The 24,436-nt window shown below is 37.5% G+C and overlaps 1 protein-coding gene across 3 annotated transcripts in view; it reads left to right on the top strand.

The window, feature by feature from the left end:
* The window catches only part of VPS50 (VPS50, EARP/GARPII complex subunit), a 70,242-nt gene extending 46,034 nt beyond the window's left edge, over positions 1 to 24,208 (top strand). For 2 of the 3 annotated variants that reach the window (XM_026039424.1, XM_026039423.1), the window contains exons 20-29: positions 447 to 553; positions 6,208 to 6,329; positions 7,105 to 7,161; positions 9,918 to 9,998; positions 19,964 to 20,112; positions 21,069 to 21,165; positions 21,311 to 21,469; positions 21,639 to 21,760; positions 22,685 to 22,874; positions 23,658 to 24,208. In XM_026039424.1, the coding sequence (XP_025895209.1) occupies positions 447 to 553; positions 6,208 to 6,329; positions 7,105 to 7,161; positions 9,918 to 9,998; positions 19,964 to 20,112; positions 21,069 to 21,165; positions 21,311 to 21,469; positions 21,639 to 21,760; positions 22,685 to 22,874; positions 23,658 to 23,777 (1,204 nt within the window). In that variant the 3' untranslated portion in view covers positions 23,778 to 24,208. The remainder of the gene's footprint in view (positions 1 to 446; positions 554 to 6,207; positions 6,330 to 7,104; positions 7,162 to 9,917; positions 9,999 to 19,963; positions 20,113 to 21,068; positions 21,166 to 21,310; positions 21,470 to 21,638; positions 21,761 to 22,684; positions 22,875 to 23,657) is intronic. The other variant, XM_026039425.1, reaches the window with a different exon arrangement.
* Positions 24,209 to 24,436: the final 228 nt, after the last annotated feature.

Genomic DNA, 24,436 nt, shown 5'->3' with positions numbered 1-24,436 from the left:
TTGAATATTAATGTTTTCCTAGATTCACCTTCCAGTTATTTATATTTACAGACCATCCTTTTCACTTGTAGCTCTATTCTGCTGCTTGTTCTTGATGCCTGGCACTGTTTCCATTCTCTTTGCTTCATAAACCATGAACCTGAGGCAAAGTGATAAAAACGATTGTTGAAGCCAGATAGAAACCTSCAGAACTCCAAGACCTGAAATTCTTTTCTCTAGCACTATTTTCAGTAAACTAGGCTAGGCTTCTCTTTTTAAATGTTTGAGTCCTAAGTCAATTATGCTTTGCCATCAATAAATAATCAAAAAATAAATCTGAAAGACAGACCATCTTGTGAAGGGGAAAAGCAGGATGTGCTTTTTCTTTGGTTACTTGATTTTCCTTGGTATTTTGTTGTATATTGTAGGCAGTCACATTGGAATGCTTTGKTTTGTTTTCTTTAAAGTGTTTCTCGAGAAACCCTGAGGAGCAGAAAGARGTCAGATTATAATCTCAATAAAGTGAATGCGCCTATCCTAACTAATACTACCTTGAATGTAATAAGACTTGTTGGTAAGTAGAACAATTTTAGGAATATGTTTTTTATGTTAATGCAAACCTATGCATTACAAAGGTATATTGACCGAATTTCAAAGTTCTGAAAGAAAAAAATCTCTATCTGAACTTTTAACTCCATTCTTTGAAAGTGTTTATAACATTCTAATAAAATACTTAAATATCTAAAATACCAAATGCTTAAAATTAGTGGATGTAGAAAGGGAATAGATTGTTGTTTTAAGTTGTTAATGTATCCTGGTAGGTTAAACAAATTATTTTAAAGAGGGCTAATTGCCTGGGGAGCGTCTACACAAGGCTCAACTGGATAAATCACTGAGCAACCTCATGTAATCAGGTCTTGCTTTGAACAGTAGGTTGGACTAGATGACTTCTGGATGTCTCTTCAAACTAAAATGATTTTCTGCCAGCATTCACTCTCGTTCTTGTTGTTGTTTTCTGRTATTGATCTGTGAGTTAGTTTGGGCAGATTGCTGCTATTTGCTRGAATAATGTTTTATTCTAAGAAAATTTAGAATTGAAAGTAGGGATTGCAGATGGCATTTCTGCTTTCATATATACTGCTCTATTTCTCACTGCCCAATTTCTCCACCTATTTCTTCACCCCAACACCATTTAAGAAGCTGTAGTTCTGGTTTTCAGGATTCTTTATATTTGTTTTATTGTGGATTAATTTTCAAAATTTATATACTTTTTTCCCTCTGTTGAAGAGGATTTATATTGAAGAGGTTTTATATTGAACCTGTAATGATTGACAGTAGCTGTAGTTGGAACATGGAATTGGAAAGGGACCAAATGCAGCCCCTGTAACAAGGAGGGAGACATGGCTAAACAGTGCTTGTAAATATGCTGTTTTGTCAGATCTCCATCCTAAAAAGAGTTGCATTTTGCTCCTACCACTTTTATCTAATAGAAATCCTATTCTAGAAGCCTTTATCAATTTAACTGCTTAAAGGGGAAAAAAAAGCCTATTTTTTACACACTTGTTCTTATGCCAGAATCTCTTTCTACAGACATCTCTGTTCTTTGATGCAGTTTTTATATAAAGTAATCCTTTTTCTTTTCAGCATTTGTTTTCCTATGTAGATGTGCCAAGCTTTTTAGCATCCTCTGTATTTATCCTTCAAAGTTAAAGGTCCCCTACTTGCACAGTTCTTTAGCTGCCCTTGTTATAAGCTTATCAAAATCGTGTGCAATACTTGGATGAGATCTCACCGCCTTGTGTCACTTCAGTGTCGCAGCTTCCTGGTCTCAAGTGCAATTTTTTTTCCCTTTTTTCCCCTTTTGCACCTCTTCAGATTTCTCACAGCTTCGTTCTACTGGCAGATCAGTCATTCTGTAATGAGCTTATACAGCCAGCTGGTCCTTCATTTTTCCCRTTTTACTTCAAGTGATAAGCTTCCAATTTATAGCAAAAAAATGTAGGTTTATTAATTGGTCCCCAAACGCAGGGCTTCACATTTTGTGGTGCTGAATTTCGTCCCATTTTTATTGCAGCAGTCATCAAGGTCCTCCAGTTCTTCCTGTATGTGTCAGTCCTTTTCTCTTTTGATGATGCCTCTTTATTTTTTCCACTGTCACACAGTTGTTTTTGTGCCAGAGATACTCATGAAAATGTGAGAGTTGGCCAATTGTTGGGATCTCCACTATAGCTTTTCCAGATATTTCCCTTTTCAGCACACACTTATTTTCTCCTCTGTAATCCGTTTCTCATTTCAAAAGCATCTCCAGCTTTGCTTATTACTGGGCAACGTTATAAAAAGAATTCCTTTTCATAAAGCCTGGTTAAATTAAGTGGATGGTATTGCCTTTGCYCAGATATCTTCTCTTTAGAGAAGTTATTTGGTTATCTTAGTCCAGTGCAGGTCACCTTTGGGAGATCCATAATTTGCTTTATCCTAATTTTGCCTCCATGTTTCTGTCACTTCCACATCATCTTCAAAAGCTGACCTAATGGTCTGCATCCTGCAAGTTAGACTAATGGATCTACAGTTGTTTGGATGACCCTTTTCCCTCTTAAGTATGCCATTTTGCAGCCCCAGGGGTACAACCTGTGGCTYGGTTTGTTATTACACTGGAGCAGGATGCTCACCACGTCTTTCAACAGATGTCTCTTCCGCAAATGCCCCRAAGGCTTCAGTTCATCTCAAACTATTTTAGGAGTTTTAGGGAAATAGCATGATATGTGCACTGCCTCTTTTCACCCATGTAAAAGAGTGTAACCTAAACTGATTATCCCTTCCTTTTCAGTAGAGAAAACTAAGYAACTCTGGAGGATGATAGAGTTTGTTTATATTATTTATAGGTATCTTTGCATGCATATCTTAGCATTGCTGTTGTAATGCTTGTCCTCTGGAGCTGCTTCATTCTGCATAGGAAATTTGGGCAACCAGTTTGGACTTAGTGTTTTAGATCTAAAACAAGAGAGAAGTTTGACAAAGTGAATTGCATTTGCAGTACCAACAATGCAGAGTCTCAGAAAAATAAGCAGGGCTGTACCCAACTGCAGGGTAGACAGCAGAAAGCCCGTACTCCCAGAAGTTCTCTTTGAAATAAGGAAGAGAATAAGGAATCTCTGTGATTTAAGAGATTTGCTTTGGTGGCAGCAATGTCCATTTTTTGGGTAGTTTTTATCCATGCTGTGTTCTGTCGCAGTCATCCCAACCTTCTTAATGTTGCATCAATGTGACTTTTGGTTGAGCTGGGTCAGCTCAATGAACTTGGTTAAAAACAAATCATAAATGGAGTGAGGGGAACATAGGATTCAATTTGCTTAGTCAAATGAAAGATGATGTTGAAAGAAAGAAGATGAAAAACAACAACAGAAAGATGATCTGACCCTAGTATGTTGACCTAAAATACAAAGGAAGAATGAACTGTGTTAAATGTCTAGGAAAGGAGTTTTATATATGACTGTGGATATACTAAAATTCAAATACCTAWTTTTCAGGAGGTAGTGATACCTTATTGTTTTTAGTGATTAGTTTTTATATAGCTTAGTCTGATAGCGTACTATACCTACTGTCTTTGAGAGCAAATGAAGTGCAAGCAACAGTAATTGCTTTAGAGAAAAAGAAACTCAAAACCCACACTGTTAGGGAGACCCTCTCTAATAGTAATAATAAAAAGTCTGGCTACTTTGAGCTGCTAAAATTCTGAACAGTATTTTCAAGTATTTCTTGGGAATTTCTAGCAGAGCTTGGGTTTAGGCTATTGCTCCTGTTTGGAAATGTTCTCATACATCCTTTGCACCCCCAGTAAGGGCTTTAGTGGAACTAGGGGATGATGTACAGAAGTTTCAACCTGGCATGCTGCTAGGGACTGCAGCTAGGAGGAAATGTTCTTGGAACACTTGCTCAAGATGCTGAGTGATGTAGTAAGAGAGAAATGTTCTTGGCATCAACAGATYTTACAGGGACAGTACTTGGGTGGTACATAGCGTGTAGCCCTTTGGAAGAGCATAGGATGCTGCCCAAGAGRCTGCCTTGAGTATTGATGCCAGCAGCACAGATATTTGGGAATCCAACTGTCCAGAATATGACACGTGACACTTATGTGTGTGGTTTGCATGCAAGTTTGGAAAACAAGTTTAGCACAAAGAGCAAGTGGGAAAAAAATGAGGATGTAGTAATACAGAATATTGAGACAGCACATACGAAGATGACATCTGGTTTCAGAGCGTGTCATCCTTTTCCAAACATCTCTAAATTTTCACACTGATCTATCCTGGGATTTGCTGCGTTAATTTTTTCCTTTTGGAAAACAAGCAGAGCTTTTTAAATCTGCTTTTCAGTTTGTTCATTATACTGGTACACATGTATAGTATTACCCTGTAGATCAAGCATTAATAAGCATGCAATTAGTAACTGGCTTAATTGCCACATATTAAATATCGTAACAATGTCAAATCTTCAAGGAAAAAGCACACACCAAAATATATACTTTAAAAAAGTGTAATTGTGCATTTTAGGAAAGTGGGACTTTGATGCCCAACACTCAAGCAGGCGGTCTAAGCTAAGGCACCTGTAAAGTGATAATGTCAAGTTACTGCTTCATTCTGCCTATAGCAGTTAGCTGTAGYGTGTAGTTGTCAACATAATGTAATGTTTACTGGGCAGGACAAGTTATTGTTTAAAAAGAATTCAAATAACCTTCTAACACACCTAGTTTTCTTGCTTTGTTGCTCCATTTGTTTGCATGAAGTATCATCATCTGTATCAGTTAATATATTGATTTGCCAAACACAGCATTATCTTTGAAAAACAGTATTGCTGACTACCGGAAAGAGATGAGTTTGGCACCCTTGTGCAATTCTTTTTTTCAAACCTGTCGCTTCAAAATGTGTGTGGAATGTTACATTTTGGTAAATTATCTGTTACATCCAGCATCCYGAATGAGCTGCACTTGCAGTTTCATCCAGCAATTGCCATCTGTTACTATAATAACCCAAAGATAGGTAAATATTCCTTCTGGTTCTTAAACCCTAACAGGGCAAAAAGCATGTCAGGATTTCGGTAGCCAGTGGGTCGCTCTCCCTGCTGCTGGACATAAGAAAATATTAAGACCAGAAAGGACTTTTTACAAAGACTTCAGGGCTCTAAAATGGTGAGCAGCTGCATGGCAGACACTGAGGTTAGAACAGAGTGTAGAGGAGCGAAGAGGGAGCATGAAGGAAGAGAAGGATTTATTCTTCTGGCTGTGTGTGCCAAGCCCTACTCTAGGGCATTTAGTGACAAATACTAAAATAGAAAACTAATATGGTGAAACGTAATAAACAAAGAGTGATCCAGTTCCCTTTAAAATCAGTTGGACTGGGAATACAAATTTGTTCATGAGGACATCTCTTCTGTCAGCCTATCCCTCTAGGAACATGTCAGGCACAAGTTTTGAGCTATTTTGGCTACTTCCTCCAACTGTGGTTTTTTTTTTTTTTTTTTGTAAACCTACTATAGAACAACTGTCCTCTAAATTTTCAGTCTCAGTTTGATCTTGATGAATTTTTGCTCATTCTGTCTTGTGGTAGCATCCTTTCACTTAAATATTAGGGAGAAGAACAGTTAGTTTTGAGTAGATTTATAGAGAAGTTTTCTATGTCACTTTTGCTAGGCAAAATAAGCTCTTGATTCTCCTTTGAAAATTTTTCAATTTTTCCAATCTATACAGCTATATACAGTAGAACCTTCCCTACTAAAGTCACTGGTACATCCTTAATTCTCATCTGCCCTCTTCCTTTGTGGCTCCATGACTGATCCTCCAGTCTGTTTCACCCAGTCTCTTCACTCTCCAGTCATCTGTGATAAGCTCTTGATTTACAACAGAAGTTATTCTTTATCCTGAAAAAGGATAGTTATGGATTATTATTACTGAAGAAAAACTGAAGCTTTTGAAAGGACCAGAACGTCATGTGTTTCTCTTAGATTTTGATACCAGAGTGATTCCAGTCATTTAGATATATGTTAATATATACGTCTTGATTCAGCCATTGTATCTCACTTTGTTTTTAAACCTCCTCTTTTCTAAAATATTCCTGTGTTCAAGGCTAAATAATAAATTCTATAAAGCTTGTTTTGAATTTGTCGGACTCACTGCTGTTTTGTAGCACCTGTGCTGAGAAAACTGATCTACCGCCTTTTTATTGTATTTTTTTTAAGGGAAATACATGCAGATGATGAATATTCTGAAGCCCATTGCCTTTGATGTGATCCACTTCATGTCCCAGCTCTTTGATTACTATCTGTATGCAGTCTATACATTTTTTGGCCGAAATGACATGGTAGGTAGAAACATGATGTGTTTCAGATTATCACTGTGTGCACAGAATGATAATACAGGGCATCTCTTCACCTAGAATAGTATCAAATATATGTTCCCACAGGAAAAACTGTGGCATCAGCCTAGATTTGAATGCAGGAGGAGTAAGAAAAGGCTGAGTATATTGTTRGGGGAGGAATAAGTATTGGAAGCCTCATTATCACCCGGATGAGAATCCCCTTGTTTTGAGTACATTCTGTAGTCTTTTTTCCAGCTTGAAAGGGGAGAAGACAGCAAGCACTGTCAAAAGCAGAGGCACGAACTGGGGAGGAAGAGAGTGGGCAGAAAAAAGGTGGTGATTTGGTGCCTTATTGAAAACAGTTCGTTTCCTCTTTTGGAGGATGATCCTGCAGTTGCAATAAATGCTGGTTGGCAAAGTCTCTGCATAACACAGATCAACTTTCAGCAGAAATATCTTGAAGTATTTATGAAAATCTGCATGTAGAAACTTTCTCCTTCTTTGGCCCCTAAATCACTCCACAAGCAGAAGTCTCATGGGGTTCCAAATTCATCATCGTCTGTTGGCGAGTCAGATTGGATTTTCAGCATACGTTTCAGGAGGGTTTTGAGCTGCTCTCTCTGGCAGGACAAGTATATTTACAATTTGTTTGTGTTTAGAAGCTGGGTGGTATTTTTTCTTAAGAGAATTGATTTTCTTTGGCTTAATAAACTGTTCTGACATTCATATTATATTCCTTTTTTTTTTTTCCACCTTCTGTTTTGTGTTTTTTTTAAAGCCCATAGCGAGTTCCTCTCTTTCTGCTTCTAACAGAGAACAACACAGTGCTAGGCAGGTAAACGTAGCAGATGGGTACAGTTGTGGTGTTTTTGTAGCATACCTAGTTTTTGTTTTGACAGATGATTTTTCCATGGGAAACATAATGCTTACAAAGGGTCTGTGAACAYAATGAACCCTTTTGTAATGCTGCTTTAATGTCCTCATCTCCCACAGTGTTTATRAACTTTTTAAAATCAGAGATGGTTGATGGTATGTGATTTAGACCACTGCCTTTTTTAAAAGACATCTAGTACATTTAAATGCTAAACTAGTGTTAGTGTATATATAAGGAAAGTGATTAATTGTCCCTCGTTCATGACCAATTCGGTGAAAAACAAGATTCAGAACTTACTGTTGACAAATCAGTACTCTTTCCAGAACACTTTAGGATGATTATCCTAAGCGTTTAGTATTTGGCATTCTTCACTACTAACAGCTTCATATCTTTGTCACCAAAATTGCTTGTTTAATACCATTTTCACTTCTGAGATGCAAATTAAGGCTTTTTTAAGAAAAAATTTTTTTCTCCTCTTTTCAAATTATAGAACAACTTAATAGGAAAATATAAAATACTTAATAACTACCCACAAAAGTGCAAACCATTTATGAACATGCTAGAGAATAGTCTTTACTTAGCAGAATAAATTTGAGAGGKTTCTTTTTTGACAAGGCATTATAATATTTATAAAATTAATGGGTCAGTTTTTTACAGAAAACACTTTTTTAGTTAGTGTCGTGTGGAATTGCTGATTAATAAAATTTCTCATTCACTTCTTTGATATTTTGGTTTCCCATTAAGCATGACTTGCAAGGTCATCAATTTGTGGAATTTAAGGTATCTATCATTTTACCTATTGGAGTAACAAACTTCCAAGAAGTAAGAAAGTTTAATACTGATAATTGATGTATTCCACAATAAGTCATGAGATTCTATCCTTGAGGAAAATAATACTAAGGAAACTTTTATTTCTTACACATTTCTTACACATTATTTCTTAGACTTCAGGCTATGCTTAATCATGTGATCAGTCTGGAGTTCTTGATGTTGTATTTTATGGAATTTTAAATTTACTTTTACATTTGAATATGTTTCAAATGTGAAATTGCCTTTTAAATCTGTCGAGGTAACTAATTGAAATTTATTTATAACTATTATAAGTTAGAAACTGAAAAATATGAAGGGAAATGGATTGCTGGCAAACTATATAAGCTATGTAGTTTTGGTGGTACAGGAGAAAATCTTTTTAAAATGAGGTGTAATGACCGAAATCTGCAAATACATTTTTAATTCTGAATATATTTTCTTATAAAAAGAGTTTTCTTATGAAAAGAAAAGTTTATGAAAAGCCTTTTTTCTTTTTCTTATGAGAAAAAGTTTTTCATTCTTGTTGGTCATGCCTTAACAAGGAGAAGAGGCAATCTTGAAATCACAGATCTTATGACCATATTTGAAGTACGTGATATCCGAATACCTTAAGGAGGAGAAAAATAACTGGAATTTGAGAGTGTCAATTTTTAAAGAAAAAAAMCATTTGCTTTTCCTCTGTTCTTCTGCAAAATAAAAGACAGCTCAGATCTGATACTTTTATAGTAAAGATGTGAAGAGAAATACAAGGTGATTTTTTTTTTTTTTGATAGTTTAATTCACCAGGAAATAAAACAAGTATGAACATGTCTTTTTTGTTTACCATAGGTCCTGTTGTAGGAGTTCATTCTCCTAGATCAGTTTTTAGWCTTGGAGGAAGCGTGGCACTTCCAAGAGGAGTTTAGCTCAGACATAAATTTTCATCGAATTTGGAAGAAAATTAGGGTAGATGGCAATCTTAAGTCATTGAAATGAGATACAATAAATAGGAAACTAAATTATTCCGTTTTTCTTCTATAGAAAGTGAGGAGAATAAACTAAAATTTTTCTTCATACTTCACTGTTTTTAAAGGAAGTCTAATTAAATGGACTACAGAGCTCTAAATATTGTTAGCAAATTACTTTTTTTGGTGTGAATCACATACCAGAATTGTATTCCAAACCTTGAGAGCCTGGACATAAGTGTATGTTTCTTATTTGACCCATTTCCACTTCCTTGGTTTTGTTAGTCCTTTATTTTTTCTTTTTTTTGTAATTTGAAGTAGAAAATAAATAATTATGTTGGTTAAATATGCTGGATCAGACCCTCAGCTGGTGTAAGTCATTGCATTTACATGGAAATCCCTCTTGTTGTATTGATTTATCCCAGCTGATCATCTGCACCATAACACTTCTGAGCCACGAACATGAAGATGGCACATTTCTTAAGTGATAAACAGTGTGTAATGATTGTTATATGAAGATAAACATATAATTTTGCCTATGAGATTAAGGTTGGTAATGAGGGTTCACAATTAATTGTGTGGCTTGAGAGGGAGAAGCCAAGACCATTTGACTAGGTTGGTTTGRTCCAGTGGGAGACTCTCACACTGGTCTCCAGAAGAGAAGAATTAAGAAACCTGCACCCAAATACAGAATTAGAACCATAAAGGATGCTGTTTGCTTGTTGATATGAACACAAAGTGTCATCTTCATGAAATGCACTCAGGTCATTCTTTCCGTAAGTGCCGTGTTAAGTGCAGTGACCTCTGTGGACTTTTGTTTTATATTCGTATGGTTGCAATTATGTACCTTTGCAAATGTAAGTTGTAACCAGTATTTACAAGCTGGAGTTTTGCTGTGTCACTGTGCAGCTTGAACCAATGTATTTTTCCTTTCCAAACTGAAWTGGAATGTATTTCTTCCAGTTTGAATCAGCAGGCCTGGGCCTCAGCAGCAGCAGGTTGCGCACCACGCTGAGCCGGATCCAGGAGAGCCTGATTGATCTGGTAAGAACCTGGATTTTCTCAATGCTCAGCAGAATAAAAGTCAGCGTTAAAGCTATAGGAATTACATTGCATCWGGTGTACTGATTTTATCTATCCCCATACTCAGTGCCAGCTCAGAGACTTAATTTCATTGTGTATTTTGGACATCGTTATTGTACGAAGACTCTGGTTCCTTATATATAATAGTACTAATATAAAACTCACTTTCTTYCTCAGTGTAATTATACTCCGGTAATAGCTTTTAGTACATGTAACAATGAAATACTGCATTTTCATCTTAAAAGATATTATATTCTTTGTAATAAAAGAAGGCACTGTTGTTGTGAAGCCTATCTACTTTGTAAGATTATAGTAGTAGTAGTATGTTAAGCTCTTTGTTATTTCTGAAATGAGTAGAATTTTTCTTGCCTTTTTTTTTTTTTTTTTAAATCAAGTTATATCTCATTGGTCTCCTTATGGGTTATTTCAGTTATTTCCAAAAGGGAGAAGGAAATATATGTGTCACTCTGATAGATTACTGTTCCCTCAAATCACATTACAAAGGGTAAACAGAAAAATTCAGGTAGGGTGTGCATTCAGCTGAGGAGGAGAGCTTATAAAGAAACATTAAGTAGTACAAAAATTGAATTTACTAGATTTTCTTTTCACCTAAATATAAAACTTGGAGACATTATGAAGAAATTTCCAAAGAGTATCATAAATGGCTTCTATAGTGATATATTCAGTGATTAAAATGATTAATAATATGGGTTCTTACATGGGGGAGGATTTATCTTCTAAGGCAAAATTGACTCTRCTCACTTCCACCAGGAGCTGCCCTTCCCCAGGATTATGTTTTATGCCTTTTTAACTCCTTGAAGTATTTGGAACAGTTAAATTCTAAATGACTTTTTTAGAGTAGCTTTTAAAAGGATTTAGGGGCCTTTTTTTGTGGAGTCAGCAGAGGGAGCATAAGGTAACTAATAACCCTGGTCCTCTATGATGCAAAAAGAATCTTGATACTGATCTCAGGGGTAGTATATTCAAAAAAAAATAATTCAAAGGCCACCTTGTAACAAATGAGCTGAAGGTCATTGAAAAGCGACTAGTTCTTAAGTGCAAAACACTATCAGAAGTACAGAATCAGTTTTTAAAATTTCAATATTTTGAATTTCTTTCAGATGAAATAATTTTTAAATCATTTGTTGGAATTCATTGGGGAAAATAGCAGAACTCCTTTTCTTTAACAGTGGTTTTACAGATAGTTTTTGTGTCATTTGAAATTAATACATATGTAAGTTGAGTAAGACTTGAAAGGAGGAGGAAATCTTAGATAACTGGTTTCATGCAAAGTCTTTAAGCTAATAAAGTTAATGTTTTATGAACTTATGAGATCAAAATATTTTCTCTTTGATTTATCAAGAAGAAGGAGTTCTGGATAATTTTTTTTTGATTGCTAATTTTTAATAATTTGTGACGGTCAAGATTAATTTTTGCTCTGTCATAAAAGGAGTATTTTGCTAGTGTATGGATTGCCCTGGGCTCACTTCTCCCCTTAYTTATTGTCAATTGCTTTCTGAAAATCTCCTCTGTGCTTCATTGCGGGGTTTGCTCTYGTGCCGTGTAAGGAATATTGGTTTTGCTGTGTGATCCCTTGGCTAAGGGCTACCCATTCTGCCCTGTTTCAGCTCCCGATGGCAGCTGCTCTCACTACTTTATTTTCACGTGGAGAGTCCTAATGAGATTTTTATTCTGAAAATGTGATTCAGGTCCTGGCAGAATTTCATTTACCTGTGAAGCTTGATCTCTAATGTCCATTGCCAGGAGTCCTTGGTAATTTAGACTAGGGTACTTAGGTTCGTTAATCCTCTTGGAATTTTATCTGTTGTTTTCTTGATATGCCAAGAGGATGAAGACCTATTTATTATACACTTTCTGTAAGGTGGAAGAGAAAGAGCTGGAAGATTCAGATCACCTCTCCCCTGAATAAATAAATAAAACTGCCCTGATAGTGTTCTGTAAACTTTGTCATTTCCTGTTTGAGGTTGAATTGTCATTAATTAATTCATTCATTATCTATTTTATACCRGGTACCTCTTTATGATACAGCTGAATTTTAAGCTGCCTTTGTGAAGGAGAAAGGAAAGTGAAATTGGGGGAAACGGATCTGTTTTCAGTTTGAGCACTGAAAAAGAGAGTTGGGGTTCAGACTCCTGGCCCTGGAGCAGGAAGATGCAGCCGTTTAACGCAACTCCTCTCCCCTTCCCTGCATCTTTCTATGCACAGCACGTGCCCCTGCCTTCTGCTGGAAGCTACACTGAGCCCTGCTCTAGGGGACCGTATCTGAGTCACTTCTGCTCTCTGTCACACGTGAACTGCCTTACAGCAGAGGCAGCTTTGCCCTGCAAACCACAGCGAGCCCACAGCTGCTTTAGATTGATGTTCCAGGCTGAGAACGGGAGATGGCAGAGACAGGAACGTGTGTTCAGCTCTGCTCTTCACCCCAGGCRCTAATGTGACAACTCAATTGATATGTAATATTCAGCGCCCAAATGCTGTTCCTGCACTGATATAAAACAAATATTAATGCAAAAAAAAAAAAAAACCCAAATAATCTCAAAAACCCTCACTTGATTTGGATACAAATGTGCCCTCATTCCTCATTTGATACACAAGCATTTTTTTAATTTGAAGATATTATGTAGTATAAGCAAAATTACCATCTCTGTATTTTTTTTTTTTTTATTTCAAACCAGTCGCACTCAAGTTTCTTCCTCCTAAGAGCTGCATCCAGGCTGCAGCCTCCCTTACAGCACAGGAAAAATGAAGGTTATTGCTTCTTAACTGAAGTTCTCTGAAAAGTTCTCCTACAGTATTTACAGATTTGAAATTGAATTAATCTTCACAAGCTTGAATTTATATACTTAAATTGAAAAGCAACAGCAGTGGAGCTGATAATTCGTTTGTCCATAAATAGGACTGTAAGACTGTTTCCTTCATACTCGAAGTATTAAAAGAAAGACAGCAAAGTTGAATAGTGAAATAGGGAGGAAAAACTTGTATGGTTTCAACCTCACTATAAGGTGTTGTTTGGATTAGTCCAAATGTATCAAAGCAGGGACTGTTTCTGAGCTGTTTGTCCCCTCACTGACAGTTCCCCACAGCAGGATGTGCAGGGATGTCTACACACATTCACTTCTCGTGTTAGTCGCTTCTAACAGGAATGGTTTTTTGCAGGAGTAATAATGTTCATATTAATCCACTGAGACAAGTAAGTTACCCTAGAGTAGGTACACGACATAAATCAGACCGTGGTCAAGATAATGGTTGATTTGGAAGGGAAACTTGTAATTATCTGCTTTATCCATCTCCTAAACAACTTCTGTTCAGGGCGTGCGACTTGATCACGAAGTACTGTTACCTAAGTATGGTTTGTGAATAGCCTCTGTATGCAAATACCTGCCTTAAGAGATTGCTCTACTTTCAAAATAAAATGTTTGAGGCAAGTAAACGTGCAATACTCTGAAATATTTCATTGTATTGCTCATACTTGCAGTTCCATAATTGTAGTRTTCTACTGCTTTCTCGTATGAAATTGAGTTTGAGAATGGAGTTGGCCAGAGTTACTTTATCTTAGAGCAGCAGAAAATAATTTTCTGCAGGAGAGTATACATGCATTGCAATGCAATATATAGAAGAGCAGATGGAAGATATCACTGGTATAAAGTTTAATGTTGTTTAGATCCCGTCTTCTGCTTTTGGACTTTCTCTTATAGTGTATACTCCTAGCAATAAGAGGAGATTAGAAATTGATGACAGAGATGAAAAATGGAGGAGGTCTTCAGCTGTACAAATAAAATAAGGAACGATACGAGGAAGGTAATCTTTTCTCCCTAATGCCTGGCTTTCCAACTCATGCTGACCTGGACCCTGCGAGCCGCCTGTGTGCTGTGGACTGGTGAGGTTCAGCTGCACTTGTTCCAGAAGCAGAGATTTAGCTGGGAGTGCCTGCCCAATACCACATTTCGTGGCATGGACGTGTGCCCTGCTAGGTCCTATTTGGAGTGCCAGTGGAAGCTCTGGAGAGTCAAGGCTCTTGAATTTGTTTCCTAGTATTGCCCAGCACTGAATCTTGCTCCAAAAAGCCCTTGTGGAGACCAGTGTCTGAGACTGGAACAGAAGCAACACTTCTTTCTTTTTAAAAACAAAACAAAACAAAAAAAAAAGGCAGAAGAAAAAGAGGAAGAGGAGGAAAGGTCTATTGTAGGTTTTTATCTTTGAAAAGCTTGGTGCTTCACACAGAAAGACGATATTTAAGGTGTTTTGTAAATTGCTTGTTGAGGGACCAAAACCCTGTATGTACAAAGTTCTGACATGACGTATCCTTTACAAATGTGATACAACGTCTGCAGCTATATTGCTTGCTCACATTATTCATTTACAGCCCTTCCTATAAAATGTTTTCTTTGACTTGTATTGCCCAAGTAAACTGGAATGATTTCCTGACCTCTGGCAACTTATTTCTTTGAGCAAGCTTTCTGGTGCCCGATGGTTGCTCATCTCCCTTTGGGCAGTCACCGAGACATCTAATTTTTATTATTATTATTATTATTATTATTATTACTATTATTATTATTTTTTGCTGGACACCCAAAACTGGAACTTAATTATACTACTAGAAGAATGCAGGCGTCTTTTCAGAGTTTGTTTGTCAAATGAAAACTAGCAGCAGCCCTTACTGAAAGTCCATCAAATACTGCAGTAAAATATGTGCATCCAGAGTAATCCACTTCCCTTTTCTGTAAAACAGTGGGCTAGATTCTTGTGGATGTAGCAATGGGCATGATTTTCACACAGGGTCACTTTGTGTTTATTTCTAAATGCATATTTAATCATTCCTTTTTGCACTTATCTAACAGTGCACAACGATTGCTGATACAGGCCTATTAAGTTAGCCAAGGTAGTAGATAGACTTGCTAGGTGTTGGTAATTTTTTAATGCAARAAATCGCTGCTTAATGTTTGACTTAGGTTCCTTAGGGGACAGGTAGTCAAGATGACCTGATTTATAAGCAAGAAAATACTWATCTTTACATTTAAAAAATAGTAGGAGTTCTGAAAAGTATAATTTTAAAATGGTAGCACCTTTATATTCTAAAGCAATGATATCCTTGAATGCAGTGTGCTCTTTCAGGTGGATTTACCTGTCATTTTCAGCATAGTTCCAAGAACTATTGCTTGCATGTAACTTTAAGAAGAAAATCCAGCTTTTTTTAGTACGTTTGTTATTTTCAGGGATCATTTTATCTTTAGCAGTTACTAGAGGTTAGGTCAGCTGTTTTCAGGCAGCTTTTGAGCGCAGTGCGGGGTTTGAGTTTAATCAGGGTTTATTTTCTTCTTGTTCTCTGTGGTCATGATGTTACAGAAACTCTCTATTACGGTTCCACAAGCAGAGCTGAGGGAGGCATCCCGTTAGGCTGAAGGGTCTGCAGTGGACATCTGGGGCCGGTCTCCTCTGCTCTCCTCCATCCGTGCCCATCGAGTCCTAATTGCAGGGGCTGGTGCTTCGGAGCCACCCGCGGGGCTGCAGACGGGCACTCACCCAAGCGCTTGCAGCCCGGTCGGATACTGAAGCCCCGTTTGTTCCTTGGAGTTCAGAATTTCCTCCGCAGGATTTAGAGCTATTTCCGTTTGCTCAGGGCAAAATCAGAATGGTTTTTTGCTCTTTTGCATGCATGTTAAGTCAAAATGTAATTCTAATGCTGAAGGCTTATGCAAAAAGTAGTAGATAGGGTGAAGCCTGATGTTGACAGATCTTTAGTTGTGAATAATCAGATAGAAGATGTTTTGGTGCTGCTTTGTTAAAACTTTTGTGGGGCAACTTTGAAAAACAAAATCGCTTGCAAAGTGTGCGTAGAACTTGTAACTTGGATAATTAGCTCAGTTATTGGCTACTTCTAACTTAATTAGTTTATAATCTCTTCCTGTTCAGATGAAAGTTTAATATAGGTTTGCCACTAGGCTCTGCCTAACTTTCTTTCCCTAGAAATATATTTTGGGGTGTAGCGGTTTAAGGAGATGGTTGTTCTTTACACACACCTTTTTATTGTTATTATTCATTCCTGAAGCTCTTGCAAGCAAGCAGTTATCTGCTAAGCTGTAATGTCTAAACTGTTGGTATATACTGCACAGAGAATACACAGTGAAACCACATCACTTGGATATGAGACCCTTGCTGACAATTTGCCATATGTTTTCAAAGACTCCAGGCTAATAAATACTGCCTTGACTCCTTTCATTATGCTGGGAAAATGTTATTTTATCATCATCCACATTTTTGTACTCCAACTCATTATGTAATGAGAGATTTGGGGATGGCATAATGCCAAACGATACTTGTTCATTCACTAGCCTGAAATCAATAGTCTCCCTGCACGTGCTCACTAAAATAACATTTATGTTGGTCATTTCAAGTGGTAGATCCTGTGTGGGTGGATTCATATCTCGCTCTTCTATTGAGACAGAAAAGAATATGCAGGGCAGATAATGTTCAGTGTTCAGAATTTAGATTTATAATGGCCTCTGTGGAAATTACTTGAGTCTTCTGGTGTATCAATTTAAGAATAAACAATACAGTTTAATATCAATCTATTTTCATTATATATGTCCACTCACTCTGCTCTCTGTTCATTGACATTGACATTTCAAACTGAGGTAAGTCTTCTAGGTCCTGCTATTATTACTATTAGATTGTTTTCTTTACCCTCAAGCATTTCCTCAATAAATTGCAATGATGCCATGGCAAAAGGATGACTTGACTTATTATTGATTCCAGGAGGCTCTGAAATTAACTTTGACTTGAAGTGAACTAAACAGATTTGGGAAAGGAGAACCTGAAATGCTGCTTTCTAAAATCTGCTGTATACTGTGGAGCTGTAACACTGCTCTGCCCCRGTACTGCAGCGTTATGACAGCCTTAGTGTGGATTAAATGACTTTGTACAAAGCTGGACAGATCACCATGGGTCTCAGTTTGAAGCACATAAGCTTGAGTACAGGAAATAGTAGAGAGAGATCTGAGAGGTGCATCCAGTATATATCTACTTTTAGTCCTAGAATCGGTTCTACTTGAACTGCTGTTTCAGCTAAAACATGTTCTTCCATCTGAGCAAACAATTCTAGATGAAATTTATTCCAAAGATAAATGCTAAATGAGATAAATACTTCTCCTAAATCACACCCTGTAGCTCATATTATTGAGAGCAGCCCATAAAGAGGTACAGCAGCCCTGTGTTTGCTTTAATGGGTTTTGTGTCCTGCTGTTTGCAGGCCTTTGTAGCAAACCAGTTTATATGAATAATTGCAGCCTGTGTATGCCAGTCAGGCAGCATTAGAAAGCTCAGTTCTTTCTGTATTACAATATGAGGGAGTTAGAGTAAAACTAGAGGAGGATGAAGAGATTAAGCCTGCTGCAAGGTGTCTGCAAGGAGTGTTGTTTAACCTGTCGTACCTGGCACAGCTGAGCTGCGTCTACTTCAGGTAAATTTAGTGCTTCTAATTAAATCTGCGATTTAAACTAGAGAATATACAGTCACCACACTTGTTCCTCTATGGATAGGAGGAGGAAAGTAATTTGTAACTTGTATCAGTTCCACACACACATCACAGTTTTATCAAGTCTCTGTCTTGCCTAGGTAATTTATGAGGATGTTGTGCAGGCCATGCAGTTGAGATGTATCCTAATCCCAATTCTGGTCCAGCAGGAAGACCTGCACTGATGCATAGAAGCAAACTGAGTTTGGTCTGCTTGGGTGTTGCCTCCTGCCTGTCTGCTCTTAGGTGCTGCTATGTGTTCTTAGCATGATTTGACTTTGCTTTCTTGAAATTGGACTATTTAATTTACTGTTTAATTTCTTTGTGTGTACTAACTATCTCCTYCTTCTCTAGAGCTTGGTACTATTTTGCCTGCTTGTGTTTTTCTGGGATTTTTTCTGTTCTCTTTGTGTTCAAAGGTAGCTGCTCTACTTTTGGGATTGTCTTAACATCTTTACTGGCCTTTAACAAATCCAGTCCATTGGAAAACATCTGTTCGGTCTTGTGCAGCCTATATTCATGTTTGTATTTGCCATCTTCTGGAGTCTTAGAACTGGAAGAGCTTTTCCGAGTTGGCAAATCCAGGTCCCTGTTGCCCTGAGCAATTGCATCACAGGGAGCAGCTGTCAATTCAAATATACGATGGTTACAGGGGTCTCGATCCTAACACTTAGAATGGCTTTGTTCCAGCAGAGTTTCCAGTGCTAAGGGCTCTCCCTTTCTGGGGTAAAAGTGTCTGAAAAAATGCGCATTAGAATTATTCTGTTATCTTTCGTGTTACTCCTTACAGTCTTCCRTGTTGTGGTTCCTAGAAGAAACATTTCCTGACCACTATGGTCACTGTAAATCTGTTTTTCTTCCTGCTCCTCCTGTTTCTTTAACCACAGTTTTCTCCCAGTTTATTTGTATCTAGTGGTRGGGGAAAATGACCTGTAAATTACTGTGGCTTTGGCTTCATCCAGTTTTACAGCAATCTGAAAATTGTGTAAATTCAATTTTGGAGCTTAATCATATATGCAATGGTTTAAGCTTTACTGTTGTCTTGCTATTTACAGGTTCTTTCCTTGCTAAAAACATATACTGGGAACCTGATCTCTTGACTTTCAAGGAACATGTGCATGTGTGTGATTGTTTGTTTGTTTTAAACACTGTTTTGTCAATGTGATGTTGACCAAAATTATTTTCATTCCATACAGACAGGCTGATGACTAGTTTAGCAGCTGACTAGTCATRGAATTTTTCAGGAGATGAAAGGTTCTTGTTTGAGAAAACATTGATACAATGAGTGAATATCTTCATTCATAGAATGAAGAAACCATACCTACCTTYACATCGATTTCATATTGTAGCATTTAACATTTTATAACTCCTGGTAAGATTTTACAGACCTGTGTGCCTCAGACCTAGAGTTCTGAGGCACTTAACTGGATTTCCTGGACAGCAGGAGATAACTGTCTGCCTTGCAAGCAGACTGAACGCTGGCATGGTAAGGAGGAGGTGGAGAGGAGCCCTGTGCTGCATTGCAGCAAAAYCCCTTGGCCTGACGCTGCAAGTCTCTGCTGGGACCTCTCTCCCTGTTGCCTTGCAGCCTGATGGCCTTGGCGTATCTGCTCGAGCAGATGGATGTGGGCTGRGTGGCCAGTGAGTGCTCTCCATGTGCTTGCACAGCATCTTGTATTTATCCTTCGTGAGCTTATGTCCAAATAACAGGGTTTTCACTGGATTTTCTAAGGTGTGACCATCTGGAAGGTGTAATTCCATGTTGAGATTGCAGATTTTTGTATGTTTATCATATCTGTATAAGAGTATGTGTGTAATGTATGCATATGTGCATGCATTGATATGTGTGTGTAGGCAGTAAACATTAATGTAGTAACTAATGTCATAATTCATATTTTCTTACTTTCTACAGCTGACGTACCTGCAGAATAGGGTACCAGCTTAAGGTTATTTAAAAGCATGAGCTGTATTTAGCCCAGATTGAGCTGTATTTAGCCCAGATTTAGCCCGGCTAGAGCTCACAGAAGCAGGAAAGCACATGTACGAGTAATAGTCCTGTGGTGTGTCCAGCTCTGTGAGTGCTGTCTGCATGAACAGCTTGTCACCAAAGGGGAGAAGTTGCTTTCCCAGTCAGCAGCAGGGCTAAAGCTTATGTGGGCTATTAAAATGTAAGTTTATTATGTCTTTTTTTTTTCCAGAGATAGTTACTGTTCTAGTTGAACTGGCTTTTCATCTGTTTGAACACCAGAATGTTCAAATAGGAACCACCGAGTTCTCCATTAAAACAGACTTGATTTAAGTCGCGTCTTAGACTGTTCCTTTATTTTATTTGTCACCTGAATCAACTCAGCTGAGCCATTCATGCTTTTTCAACTTGCTCGATCTTTTGCTTTAGGAGGTCTCCGCAGATCCCACTGGAACTCTCGCAGCGGCTGAAGAGAGAAAGGAGAAGGTGCCGAGCCCACATCTCAGCCATCTCGTAGTTCTGACGTCTGGCAGTTCGTTGTATGGTTTGGCAGAGAGAGTGGTAGCCACAGAATCCTTGTAGGTTCTTTGCTGCACGGCGTGTTTTTGTGGTCACTTGGAGCTATGGGTTGTTTAAAAGGTTGTGGTTACAAACTGAAACCTTCTTGGGAGGTCAAAAAAAGAATTCTATTTCTGAATGCTTTTCTTGAAAAATGAGTGAAAGGGGTAGGTTTTTATTTGACAGGTTTTATTCAACAGGTTGCAGTAACATTTTTCAGTGCTTGGGCCACTATTTTGTGACACGACAATACCTAAATCTATCGAGGAGGAGCTATTAAAGARGTAGTGGAGCATTTAATCTGCACCATTCATTTAAACCTTTTAGTAGGTACTCAAATATTGACAGCTGAGACTCAGTACTGCTTAGTTCATATTGGTTTCAGATGTCCTTTCCACTGCATGGAAATCTACCTGTGAAGAAGAGATTATACTCAAAGAAGTGAAAAAATCTTGCAAAAAAAAGAATTTTATTTGATCAGAATAACAATAAGCACCAGATGGAAAATTCATTTTTAGAAGGATCTCCTAATCTTTAACAGCATTGTCTTGTGTGGAAAAACATTTCTAAGGAGCTTATTTTCTCTGGYATTCATTTTAGCTTGGTTAGAAATATATTATTTTGTTAATGACAAATCCTGCCCCATGAGGTAGAAATTGAGACTTTAAAAGACTCGCTAATAAAAACTTGATTAAGAAATGTTATTTTGAAATCCTGACATGGATTAATCAATGTTAGTGTTGACTGCCCAATAATATGGAAATTATGAAACAATTTCCCACTGGCTTTCTAGGGCTTTGAATCACACTTCTCCAGTATATCCCAAGTTGCACAGGAATGTTAATTGTTTTTATTCAAGCCACAGTCTCTTCATTCAAGTGTTTTGTTTGTTTGCAATATTTTAAATTTGTAAATATTAACCATAGAGAAAAAGATACTGCATTCAGCTTATAGTGACTCTTCTTTTCTTTCGAAGGGTATTTCTGGCTGAGCAGTTTGAGTTTCTTCAGCCTCACCTTGATGCAGTGATGCCAGCTGCTAAGAAACCTTTTCTTCAGCAGTTCTATTCTCAGGTCAGAATTGTGCAACTCACAGCTAGTTTTTAAAAATAAGCTTTGAGATTTGTAGTTTAGTGTGAAYGTTTGTAAACTGTTGTTAAATATTGCTGATATTAGCCAGAAATTTACTGAACTGTTTTTTATTTATCTTCTGTTTCAGACTGTGTCAACTGCCAGTGAACTTCGCAAACCAGTTTATTGGATTGTCGCTGCTAAAGCCATTGATTATGAACAGATGCTGCTTCTCATGGCCACTGTGAAATGGGATGTGAAGGAAATCATGTCACAGCACAATATATATGTAGATGCTCTTTTAAAGGTGAATACTTTCTGGGAAATGGTCTGCTACAGCTTATATAAACATTAAATTGCTGTAATATTCTTTGGAGTATTACACATATCCCCCCCCTCTGTCTTTTATTCCCTCTAGGGGCATATGTAATATGTTGCCTTTTACACTAATGAAGCAATCTTTGATATTTCATCAGGAATTTGAAGAATATAACAGAAGGCTGAACGAGGTGTCCAAGAGAGTCCGTATTCCGCTGCCAGTCTCAAATATCCTGTGGGAACACTGCATACGCTTGGCCAACAGAACTCTTGTAGAAGGGTAGGTCGTTCCTGAAAGCCTCTCTTCTTGGGTAACGATGTTTTTAATGAAGGTGTTAACTTCATGGAATTAGAGCTTCTAATTTTGCAGGTTCTAATATTTGGGTAAGCTCTTGTCACTTCTGGCAGCAGCCGGTCGATGGGCTGGGTTAAATCTGTCAAGACACTGTGGCCCAAACCTGAGCTTTGTTATTCTCTGCCCACAGCTGGGTGACAGCATTTGAATTATTGCAGTGTCGTTGCCCATCCATCTTGCCGAGTGCAAGATTTCCCAGTCTCTTACACTCTGTGTAAGTTTCAAAACTTACACAGGTAGTTTTCCTCATTAATTGCCTTTCATCTCACTGAAATCCTTCCTGGCAATTCCCTTCTCTAAGCTCAACTACTGTCTCCTCTCATTTGAACTCAGACCTGTGACCCCCCCAGGCTGTCAGTCTCCCCTCAGCTGCTATTAAAACATTATCCTYAGTCAGTGAGTGGCCAGTGCTGCCTCCTTTATCCTCTGGTGCTTGTGGTTTTGAACAGTTAGTTTTCTGTTTTTCTCTAATGCTGCTACAGTTTCAGCAACTTCTTGGTGACTTTCCTAAAACTGCCATGTTACCTTTCAGTTTGTTATAATGATGGTGAATTCACTGCCTAACCAACTGGCTCTTTCCTTTAACCCGCTCCTCTTTGTAAGGTCTTTATTGTAGTTTTCTTTTAATTTAGTATCTTACTGGTTACAGGGGGGGCATGTTCCATGTGTGAGGCTAAAAGGTGTGATACTGATGTAATTATTAACTGCACAGTGGACGCCCTAAGAGGATTTCTTGTTAGCTTTTAATTTAAAGCTATAATTAGGTTCCTCCTGAGTGAAGAACTAAGTTAAACAACTTTGAACAGTGAGATTCAATTTAATTTCATTCTATTTCATTCCTCTTTTCAGTTATGCCAATGTGAAGAAATGCAGCAATGAAGGACGTGCCTTGATGCAACTGGACTTTCAGCAATTCTTGATGAAACTAGAAAAGCTAACAGACATTAGACCAATTCCAGATAAAGAGTTTGTGGAGACCTACATTAAAGCATACTACCTAACAGAAAATGACATGGAGCGCTGGATGAAGGAGCATAGGGTAAGAGTATTGTCTTTACACCTGTTAAAATGGAGCATTTGAAATCTATGGGTTTTGGGTTACTTTTAAACATAGCTAAAAAGGGATGTAAGAAATGCTTCCTTCATACTATTTTTCTTGTTGCACCTGGAGCCATTAAAGAGATTGAGCTTTTTGGTGGCCAACATGGAAAGCTCTTCTTTAAAGCTACGGGTGGAAGCAGCATTTTGGATAGTGCTAAGCATAGAGGTTGTACTGGCAAACACAGTGTTTTGATAGGTTTTAAGAGTTCATTTGTTAACATTTTTACTTTAATTTTACTACATGAATTTTTTTTTTAATGTTGATTAAAGACCCTGTAGAGAGAAGTATGTAGAAAGTTACTGGATTTTTGTCACAACATTTGTCACTGTTTGTTTAGGAAAAATAGTTTTGTGCTGAGTGCTTACCTCATTTGTATATATATTTCATACCACATCTCCAAAAGAATGGMAAATACATCCTGCATGGTTTTAGATATGCCAGTATTCACAGAATTACTTTCTGTGAACACAGTCCAACACTGCTGAAGTTGTCAGCATTTTCCATCATTAGCTGCCATGTAGCAAAATAGTGCCTGCCTGACTCAACTATGACAACTATCCAGGCCTGGCTTAACTATAACTTAAAATCTCTCTCTGTCTACTGATTACTTCTATCAGGGGAGAAGTCCACAGAGGGTACGTCTGTGTATGCTTTTTAAATCTGTGCTTTTTCTGGAATTTTCACTGTTTGCCATRATATGATCTGCTTTTATTTGGCCAGGAATACTCCACGAAGCAGTTGACCAATCTGGTGAATGTTTGTCTGGGATCCCACATCAACAAAAAGGCAAGACAGAAGCTGCTAGCTGCTATTGATGATATAGACAGACCCAAAAGATAACTGGAGAAAATTACTTTCCTYGTGACTTGAAACTTTTTCTGTTAATGTGAGCATGCAAACACATCTCCCATGGACTAAGGACAGCTTTCTCTTAAAAAACAATGTGCATCACCTTTCTTACCAGCATTGGAGATGTTCTAAATTGGCATAATATTCTAAAATATGGCTTTTTAATATGTGGATTTTTTTTCCTGTTTGTATTTCTTGTTTCTTTTGTTACTTGCCCTTAGTAAAGGGCTGCTCTTCATGTATCATTGGTGGGCTGTATATTTTGCAAAACTGTATACTATAAACCAAAATCAGAGAAACACATTGGCCTAATATATACTTGATGCTCTTTTTAATAAAAGGGCTACTTGAAAATGTGATTCTTGTTTTCCTTCCTGCTTTTGTCCTTACACTTTGTGCTTTATTATGGAGCAATGTAAAGTGAAAGAAAATGTACAATATCTTTCAATGATGGATCTTGCATGTGGATTAAGAGTGCACTTCAACTAAATATTCTAATGTTAAAACCTCTCATCTTTGTATGTATTTTAAAATGTATGTTTATTTCAGAATTAATTTAGTCAAATTGATTTCCAATTATAAGAAGGTAATAAATATTGTACACTAATATGGTTTGATTTGTGGGCCTTTATTTGTGTAAATTAGCCATG

This window comes from Nothoprocta perdicaria, unplaced genomic scaffold, assembly GCF_003342845.1.
Source record: "Nothoprocta perdicaria isolate Ctin4 unplaced genomic scaffold, notPer1 scaffold_23, whole genome shotgun sequence".
NCBI lineage: Eukaryota > Metazoa > Chordata > Aves > Tinamiformes > Tinamidae > Nothoprocta > Nothoprocta perdicaria.
This window is presented reverse-complemented; position numbering and strand designations above follow the sequence as displayed.